The 9,325-nt window shown below is 37.8% G+C and overlaps 3 protein-coding genes across 4 annotated transcripts; 1 reads left to right on the top strand and 2 right to left on the bottom strand.

The window, feature by feature from the left end:
* The first annotated feature begins 84 nt into the window (after positions 1-84).
* LOC108145887 (succinyl-CoA:3-ketoacid-coenzyme A transferase, mitochondrial) lies at positions 85-2,930 on the top strand. The gene is made up of 4 exons (XM_017271535.1): positions 85-246; positions 777-975; positions 1,297-2,273; positions 2,471-2,930. The coding sequence occupies exons 1-4, from the start codon at positions 187-189 to the stop codon at positions 2,783-2,785; spliced, it is 1,551 nt and encodes a 516-aa protein (XP_017127024.1). The 5' UTR covers positions 85-186; the 3' UTR covers positions 2,786-2,930.
* LOC108145888 lies at positions 2,840-6,813 on the bottom strand. Of its 2 annotated transcripts, none has more exons than XM_017271536.1 (3): positions 6,347-6,813; positions 3,368-3,670; positions 2,840-3,256 (listed from the first exon to the last, which is right to left on the bottom strand). In XM_017271536.1, the coding sequence occupies exons 1-3, from the start codon at positions 6,362-6,364 to the stop codon at positions 2,939-2,941; spliced, it is 639 nt and encodes a 212-aa protein (XP_017127025.1). In that variant the 5' UTR covers positions 6,365-6,813; the 3' UTR covers positions 2,840-2,938. The 2 variants fall into 2 exon arrangements, with proteins under 2 accessions (XP_017127025.1, XP_017127026.1); XM_017271537.2 differs by lacking the exon at positions 6,347-6,813 and adding an exon at positions 4,468-4,507.
* A 66-nt stretch (positions 6,814-6,879) lies between these two features.
* LOC108145611 (axoneme-associated protein mst101(1)) lies at positions 6,880-8,944 on the bottom strand. Its single transcript, XM_041708475.1, has 2 exons — positions 7,274-8,944; positions 6,880-6,897 (listed from the first exon to the last, which is right to left on the bottom strand). Exons 1-2 carry the CDS (start codon positions 8,894-8,896, stop codon positions 6,880-6,882), a joined length of 1,641 nt encoding a protein of 546 aa, XP_041564409.1. The 5' UTR covers positions 8,897-8,944.
* Between the last annotated feature and the right edge of the window lie 381 nt (positions 8,945-9,325).

Genomic DNA, 9,325 nt, shown 5'->3' with positions numbered 1-9,325 from the left:
TTTAAAACAATTCCAATCGATTACAAATGTTTTCAAACAGCTGTTCCAAATTAAAAATATCGATAATCGAACTAGTTCAAAAGAACGAGCCAGAACCTGTTGCGCTCTTCAGCTGTTTTTCATTCCTATTTCTGTTGATTTCGCGAACAGTTTATAATTTTAATTTTAAATAAACTTAAGTTAAAAATGCTTTGTCGGCTAATAGGACATAGCAACCTTTGTGCCCGTTATACGGCTTCAATTAAGGTAAAAACTATCTTAAACCTCACATCATAGAGTTAACTAGAATATATGTGCCAGAAATAGATAGATAAACTATCTTAAACGAAAGTTATTTATCTCAGTTATCAGTTATCTTTCGAGAGTAACTACTTAATTAATCATGTGATCAAATAGGTGACAAACAAGTTTTTCCAGCAAAAGCAAAACAACAGGTGCTACTTTAAATAGTTGCAGAAATAGAGTAATTTTATTTGTGTGGAACCCCTATACATATATGTACATATGTGTTGTTTTGATTTAATGTTTCGTTGCCAATGGAGATTAACATTATTTTGTTGGAACCACGCGAACGATCCACTTTATCACCCCACTGATTATGATTACCCACTGGAATTCGAAATAAAAATAGGCGAAATTACGTAACGATCTAGCGCAAACAAGCCCCACGCACGCTCACCTATACAGTGAAAAAGTCATCAATATCAAACCGCTTTTTATGCTAATACTATATACTACTATATACCACAATACCTATGCGATCTGATGTTTTGCAGGCCATTGCGTGCTACTCCACGTCGGGAAAACAGCGAAATGGCAAGATCTACGAGTCGGCCATTGATGCAGTATCCGATGTCCAGGATGGCGCCAAAATCCTCTTCGGAGGATTCGGAATCTGCGGCATTCCGGAGAAGATGATCGCCGCCCTGAAGCAGAAGGGAGTCAAGAATATCACTGGCGTTTCCAATAATGGAGGTATAAACTTTTAAAATATTTTTATGTATATTAAAACAAAACATTAAACAATTAAAAATATCGTTTTAAAATCTTGACCTCAGAACTTGCTCTTTAACATAAAAAGCGTATTCACCAAAACATTATTAATTTAACAATTGAAAATAATATATAGTTATCATTTAAAGTGGATCTTGTATAAATATAATTGTTTCAGAAAATTTTAAAATTTTTTAGTTACATCCCAGATTTAATTTTAGTTCCTTATTATTTCAGAGTTTTATAAATTTCATGAATGAAAATTCAAACAATAATTCTTCTAAAACAACCTATATTTTCCAGGCGTGGACGACACCGGTCTGGGCGTGTTGATCAAGCAGAAGCAGGTTGCCAAGGTGATTGGCTCGTATGTGGGTGAGAACACGGAGCTGGTGCGTCAATATCTGGAAGGAGAACTGGCGGTGGAGCTGACGCCACAGGGAACCCTGGCGGAGAAGATCCGTGCCGGAGGAGCCGGAATTCCAGCCTTCTACACGCCCACCGGCTATGCCACTCTTGTCCAGGAAGGCGGTGCACCCATTAAGTACACCAAGGATGGCAAAGTGGAGATTGCCAGCGAAAAGAAACCGGTGAAGGAGTTCAATGGACAGAACTATGTGATGGAGGAGTCCATCTTTGCGGACTTTGCCTTTGTGAAGGCTCAAAAGGCTGATCCTTTGGGCAATTTAGTGTTCAATAAGGCGGCCAGGAACTTTAATGCTCCAATGTGCAGGGCAGCCAAGATCACAGTGGCCGAAGTGGAGGAAATAGTGCCCATTGGAGCACTCAACCCCGATGAGATTCATGTTCCCGGCATTTATGTAAAGCGCATTTTCAAGGGCACCGATTACAATAAGCGTGTGGAGCGTTTGAGGATCACGGAGCCCAAGGATCCCAGCAAACCCAGTCCGCCTCCTAGTCCTGCCCAGGCTCTAAGGGAGCGTATTGCCCGCCGTGTGGCTCTGGAGTTCCGTGATGGCATGTACGCCAATCTGGGCATTGGCATTCCCGTCCTCTCCTCCAACTACATCCCGCAGGGCATGAGTGTGATGCTGCAGTCGGAGAACGGAATCCTCGGACTGGGTCCCTTCCCCACCAAGGACCAAGTGGATCCGGATTTGATCAATGCGGGCAAGGAGAGTGTCACCGTTGTGCCGGGCGCCTCGTACTTTGGCTCCGACGACAGCTTCGCCATGATCCGTGGCGGCCATGTGGATATCACGATTTTGGGAGCCATGGAGGTGTCGGCCACTGGCGATCTGGCCAACTGGATGATTCCTGTAAGCAAACCTTTACTAACACTAATTTAAAAACGAGAACAGTGGCTTACTTAGCGAGCCGAAGATCATATACCCTTACAGTCTAGGTATGGATCCGAAATGATAGGAAAACCATTGTATTAACAGATATATGATATATTCAACCGATTTATATCAATCAAAATGTTGTCACTTACTTTAAAATCGTTCTATTTCAGGGCAAACTCGTAAAAGGAATGGGAGGAGCCATGGATTTGGTTGCTGCACCTGGTACCAAGGTAATCATCACCATGGAGCACAATGCCCGCGATGGTTCCCCCAAGATTTTGGATACCTGCTCGCTGCCACTCACCGGCAAGGGTGTGATCGATCTGATCATCTCCGAAAAGGCCGTGTTCGAGGTGGAAAAGGGAGTGGGCCTAACTTTGATTGAGGTGGCCGAGGGCTTTACCGTGGACGACATCATTGCCAGCACTGGAGCCAAGTTCACAGTTTCCCCGAATGTCAAGACAATGGGTCAAATTCCAGTTTGATGAACTACATGCAATGCGGATTGCCGAAAGAAGCTGCTGATGCAATACCTCCACTTGAGTGATAAACGAGTGCATTTATTTTTTGTTGTTCGTGTGACAAAAACATTTCTGTTGTTAAAATATACATTGACCGTGTCGAAACTAATTGATCAATTAACCAATTGCCTTGGCCATATCCTTTAGAGCCTCCCGATGTGAGTTTCGCATCTGTTTGTTCAGAATATCGAATGTGCGATTGTACTTGCTGTCGCTTTCTGTGCGGCAAATGGCGCAGTATTGCGAGGAGAGCACGTGGAGTGGACTCCGGAAGTACAGGCCCTTCTGCATGGTGAGGCTGTTCTTGTGGTGCGACATCATGTGCAGGACGATCTCGATGAGGGCCAGAACGGCGCCGATGAAGAAGTTGTAGCAGAAGAGCGTGGGCACCAGGAACAGCACGTACTGATGCCGGGTGTAGCCCAAAATTATGTTCTGTAAATAGGATGTATAATAATTTAAGTCAAGAGATACATCTAAGCCACATTAGATTATATTATTTTAATCTGGAAATTTCTTTTCTTTCTTTATTTTCATAAAACTTACGCTGCTTACGCCGTCCATTTGGCAGTAGTCCTCCCGCTCGTAGCCCGGAGTCGCCTTTTTGGGCGGACCTTTGGGGATCACCGTGGCTGCTCCATGCCTCACCGTATTGGCCAGATCGTCGTCTATCTCATCGCAGATGGTTCCGCGGAGGAAGTGCTTCGGTACATGGAAATTGTTGTGTTTTTGAAAGCGCATCTTCATGATCTGATCATGGATGGGCTCGCCGGTTTCCTCATCGTAGGTGGGTTTGTTCACTCGCACGGTGTCTGTGTAGAAGTATTCCAACTCACCAGTTTCGCAGTTCTGGAGGAGATTGGATTGGATCGGAAAAGATTAAATGGTGATAGGAGGACAAAAGTCTAAGAGAGCAAAAAAAACAAGAAGAGAGTCGTCGAAATTCTACGGTGGCGTGATCGTGTTTTTGGTGCTATTCTATGGCCCCGAACATGGTAAAAATTTGCAAGTCAGATTTAAGAAACCACATAGACGAAACTTGATTTATTATTTTTAGCTATATTTATTTGTCTTCCATGTGGTAAAAATCTCTTGAAGAAATTTAAAAGCAGGCAAGCTTGTATAATTAGATTTAATTAATGAACATTTTTTGGTTGCATTAAGTTTACTAATATATCTAAGAAATATTTTAGATCAGAAACTATTTAAAGAGTAACCATTACTTATGAGGACTTCTCTCTTTATTCCCAGACTAGCTTACCCAGACTTAACTATTGCAAATTTTTTAACTATATTAGGTTGAAAAAACGATCTTAAAAATATTTAAGAGCAAACACCACTTGAAAAGTTATTATTAACTATTTGCCCTTTGAAAGATTATTAAAGAGTATTAATTTCTATTTGTTCCCTCAAATTTCGTTCTCTTTCCCGTTTATTATATTGTTTATTAAATGTTATCGGCGGTCTGCGAACAAAAAAAAAATAAATAAAAAAAAAGCGCCCGTGGAAATGTTATTGTATATGTCCCGAAAATAGAATCACGTACAGCTTTTCTGATAAGATCGGTAGAACGGACAGCCAGGCGTATGAGTAATAAATCACCTGCGATACCTGAGATAATCTGCACTATGCACCCGACTTCTTACCACCAGCATGGTTTCTTCGGTACTAACTCTCAGGTCTAGACCTCTAGGCCCTCTAAAAGCCAAAAGCGACTTGATTTCGTATTACTTATCAGTTTCGATTGAATGTCGGGCTGATCGACAGACGCCGCTTATCACTATAACTATATAGCCGCCGAAGGGAAATCGGGGGGGTTACTTATCTCCAACAGCCGCTACGTCTATTAATGTACAATTAAGGCTTATGGACAGCAGAAAATTGTAAATTGCACATGCAATTATACTGACTTTTTTCTACAGCCTTTTTGTTTTTGCAATTGTGGCATTAATAATTTCTGAGTTGTATAAGCACTGACCGGTTTGCGTGTCAAATGTGTTTTAAACAGAATAAATACAATACAAGCTGATGTGGCTAAATTAATGACATCCTATAAATTGAGTTATTGGAGGAAATCGAAACTATTTTGTAGAACATTTTGAAAGGTAAAGAATCTAACATGAGAATGACAGCTTGTTGGCGCTAAAGGTTTTTAATGGGAATTTAACAATTAGCTCAATTACAATTCCCATTAGAAACATTTAAAAAATGTCTATAAAAATATAAAGGTATATTTTTTAAAATTGTGTATTTAAAGGTAATACACGAAAGTACACCACCTGGTTTACGGGTATCAGAAAACCTCCCTTATAATTTTGATGATGCTTAATTACTAACAATTTAAATGTAAATTTAAGTGTTTAAATTCAGATATTTATCTGCCCACATTGTTTTAGTAACTTCTGGGGTAAATACTGCCAAAATTACGTGAAACGCAAAAAAAAAGAATTGTATGACTACTGTGGGAATATAAAATAATAGTAGAGCTTTTGATGAGTATGAAGTGAAGTTGTCATGATAAGTTGGCTACTCCCACTTGAGTTTAAGATTGCCTGCCCGGTAGTCGGTGTTCACTTTCAGACTGATTAAATATACCTGTATTAACACATCCACTATATGGTCAGCTGAGTGTTATTTGAACATTTAATACATATAACCAAAAAAAAAAGGTTTAAATAAATAATTTTGGTAAATGTAATTTAATAAATCACATAACTTGTAAATTAAACACCCAAACATGATTTGAAATTCGTTTTTTGATCCACATTAAAACCTCTAGTTTAAAAAAAAATCGTTTATGAAGTATTTAATCTTATGTAACGCTTTTTTGAACCAGATAAAAATTCTCTATTGTATGTCTCAATATCTAAAAATGTATTTAAATTCATTTTGGTCACGTTTGTTCTGTCCATTTACTTATAAGCTTATTTTATAAACAGTTAACAATAAAAATCGAATACTGTAAGCTAACATATAAATATATACAAATATTTTTCCAATTGGGTGCTCAATTTTTTCAGAGTACATTTAAGTACATTTTTGTGTTTTAGGCCACCTTTCTGATGACGCCTATTATTGACAACGTTGCCCAATGTCAACGAAATTTATGTAAGCCTTTCAGCCACCCGACAAAAGACTGTAATGACAGATAAGCATTATGACCAAAATAAAAACAGGGCCAGGTAATCAATGTGACTAGATAATCTACACTATATTCTGTTTGTGAATTTGGTTATTGCGTTCTTTTTTTCCGGTTTAGTGAAGTCACAGTGAACACAGTGTTCCACTGTAATTAACTGAGATTGCGTTTTATTTTAGTTTTGGCCGGCATTTTATGGTGCCTTAATTACAAGACTGAAAAGAACCGAAAAATCTCACTGATCCCATAATCTCTTTTTATTTTTTTTTGTTTTCCGACAAAATAAGATGTGTAAAAGTTCGAAACTAGTTTACAGATCGCAAAACACACATACGCATCGTGGGCTCTCTCTTTGTTTATTTTTTTTTGTCAATTTCAACACTTACCCTAATGGAATAACCCATGGCTGTCTGGTTGGTTTATATTCACAGTTATGTCTGCGTCTGGTGGCTTTGTTTTTATTTGTTTAATTTCCTTGGTCAAAACTATATCATTCCCGCGAACCACAAACAAAAACTCACACAATCGACATATATATTTTACGATAATATATGCGCGTGTGAGCGTTGATATTTTGATCCACTGCAATTAAAATATATAGGCAAGAAAACTGTGCGATGTTGGAAATTTTAAAACCGGTTGTGATTCTCTATTTTGGTTTGCCGATTGCGTTTATTTTAGTCGAGGGGCGACCTGTTGGCTTTCCGATGATTTGGGAGAACCGCAATTAAATTTGCATAGCCACTCGGGTATAATGACTCAAAATTCGTATTTCCGATTTCGGAATTTCACGATTCTCTCTGTGGGTCTTGAACTTTTTCCACACACGCAAACCGAACAACTAATTCGATTTGGGAGAGCGGTACGGTCAGTATGACCGCTTTCAGACCGCCAAGATATACCAGTTTTTCATAAAAGCTTAGCTAAAGTTTATCAACTTAAAAAATACCGGAAAGCTAATTTATTTCATTTTAGAATAACTGATTAGTTTGGGTGGATTTCTTTTTTCTGTTTTACTTTTAATTTATTTATTCTAATTAAAATAACTCCTGCTCAAATTTTAAAAAGTATTTTTCTTATTGAATTTTTAATCTCAATATTTCTTTACAGCAAGATTTTTTTTATTTTTAATTCTTATTTTTGTTTATTGGTTTTGTTTTAATCAGAATATTTTTTTATTTGTCATCCTTTTTGTTCGTATCTGTATCACATTTTTTCTTTTCCTCTACCTCTTTATTTTTCTTGACTTCACATTCTTTTTTTTCCAAAGCGTCCATACACTTCAGCTTAAAATCTGAAAAAACACGTAGTACCGACTTTTGTTCATCAGAGATGTTGTTCTCCTCACACTTTTTCTTACTTTCATCTGCCTCACATTTTTTCTTCTTATCTTCTTCCTCACACTTTTTCTTTAGTTCTTCCTCCTCACACTTTTTCTTACTTTCATCTGCCTCACATTTTTTCTTCTTTTCTTCCTCACACTTTTTCTTTAGTTCTTCCTCCTCAAACTTTTTCTTACTTTCATCTGCCTCACATTTTTTCTTCTTATCTTCTTCCTCACACTTTTTCTTTAGTTCTTCCTTCTCACACTTTTTCTTACTTTCATCTGCCTCACATTTTTTCTTCTTATCTTCTTCCTCACACTTTTTCTTTAGTTCTTCCTCCTCACATTTTTTCTTACTTTCATCTGCCTCACATTTTTTCTTCTTTTCTTCCTCACACTTTTTCTTTAGTTCTTCCTCCTCAAACTTTTTCTTACTTTCATCTGCTTCACATTTTTTCTTCTTATCTTCTTCCTCACACTTTTTCTTTAGTTGTTCCTCCTCACACTTTTTCTTTCTTTCTTCTTCCTCAGATTTTTTCTTACTTTCATCTGCCTCACATTTTTTCTTTCTTTCTTCTTCCTCACACTTTTTCTTCAGTTCTTCTTCCTCACACTTTTTCTTCAGTTCTTCTTCCTCACACTTTTTCTTCCTTTCTTCTTCCTCACACTTTTTCTTTAAATCTTCTTCTTCACACTTTTTCTTTAATTCTTCTTCCTCACACTTTTTCTTAGCTTCCGCTTCTTTTTTTAACTTCTCTTCCTCACATTTTCTATTAGCTTCTTCATTCTTCTTCTTCTCTACTTCGTCCCGCTTCTTTTTAGTTTCCTCTGCCTTTTTCTTCTTTGCTTCCTCTTCATACTTCTTTTTGGCTTCCGTATTCTTTTTCTTCTCTTCTGCTTCACATTTAGCCTTTTCTTCTGCCTGCTTTTTCTTCTCTTTTGCTTTTATGTCAGATTCTTTCTTCTGGCACCAAGCCATTAACTCTTCTTCGCTCATATCCTCGAGTTTCTTTTGCGGCTTTTCTCCATCCTTTTTTTGCTGCTCCTTCTTTTTGATATCTTCTTCCTTTTTCTTGCACCACTCTTGCAACTCCTCTTCGCTCATATCCTGAATACGCTTCTCCTTGGTGGAACATTTGGCTTCTTCGATTTGCTTGGCCTGAGCCTCAAGAATTCCATCACACTCCTCTTCCAGTTTCTTCATGGTCTCCAGTTCGGATTCTTCAGTAACGGTTTCTTCATCAGCTTCTATGGATGCCTGAAGACCTCCATCCAAACGACGTTCATCGCGTAATTCAGTAGCCGTGCTCACTAAATTCATAAACGAGAATCGATGATATCCAAAATACTGGGCATTCTTGTACTCCAAAGCTTTTCCAGCTCCCGGTCCCAACTTCTCATCGGGTGAACTAAACTGGCGAAAGGACGAAGGACTCACAAAAGCGGGCACATCCAGCGCATCATGATCCACACTGGATGGATTGTAACCCTCATCTGGAGGATCCTTCGGAGGATGTGGAGTATTTGAAGGTTTGCTGCTCAGCTTTGGTTTATCACACAGCCGTCGAAGGATCTCGGGTTGAATTATTGGACGAAACAGTTTTTTTGACATGATCGCGTGCCACTATTTCTAAAACTGATTTATTTGGGGTAATAATTATTAAATGTTTAATGTGATGTAATTTTCATGGGTTACTAAGTTGGAGAAAATAAATGGCAAAGGGGTGCCACAGAAAACACTTAGGTTTTTAAAGCTTTTATAGAGGCGTCAAAAGTATGCAACATAATATTTTCAATTTGTTGATTTCTGTGGCGCAATCAATAAAAATTACAAAAAAAATAAAAACAAATAAATAATCTTTGTACTTATCAGGTAACTTAAAAGTTTAAGTTATTTGTCAATTTATGTTTAGTAAGTAGTCTGTCTATAAAACATTTTAACCCATACTATTATGTACATTACACATCCGCAGTGTTGACCAATTAACTATTAAGTGAATATCAAAATATCGATTTATTTAAAATGATATCCCTAAGTCTA

This window comes from Drosophila elegans, unplaced genomic scaffold (assembly GCF_018152505.1).
Source record: "Drosophila elegans isolate 14027-0461.03 unplaced genomic scaffold, ASM1815250v1 contig_208, whole genome shotgun sequence".
NCBI lineage: Eukaryota > Metazoa > Arthropoda > Insecta > Diptera > Drosophilidae > Drosophila > Drosophila elegans.
The sequence above is the reverse complement of the archived record's forward strand: the minus strand, read 5'-3'. Positions and strand labels throughout refer to the sequence as shown.

Excerpts from the sequence above, each read along its gene's own strand:
- LOC108145887 (XM_017271535.1), top strand. The coding sequence starts at position 187 with ATGCTTTGTCGGCTAATAGGACATAGCAACCTTTGTGCCCGTTATACG. Across the intron at positions 247-776 it reads GTTATACGGCTTCAATTAAG|GCCATTGCGTGCTACTCCAC; the intron begins GTAAAAACTATC and ends GATGTTTTGCAG. Across the intron at positions 2,274-2,470 it reads TGGCCAACTGGATGATTCCT|GGCAAACTCGTAAAAGGAAT; the intron begins GTAAGCAAACCT and ends GTTCTATTTCAG.
- LOC108145888 (XM_017271536.1), bottom strand. Across the intron at positions 3,257-3,367 it reads AAATGGACGGCGTAAGCAGC|AACATAATTTTGGGCTACAC; the intron begins GTAAGTTTTATG and ends TCCTATTTACAG.
- LOC108145611 (XM_041708475.1), bottom strand. The coding sequence starts at position 8,896 with ATGTCAAAAAAACTGTTTCGTCCAATAATTCAACCCGAGATCCTTCGA.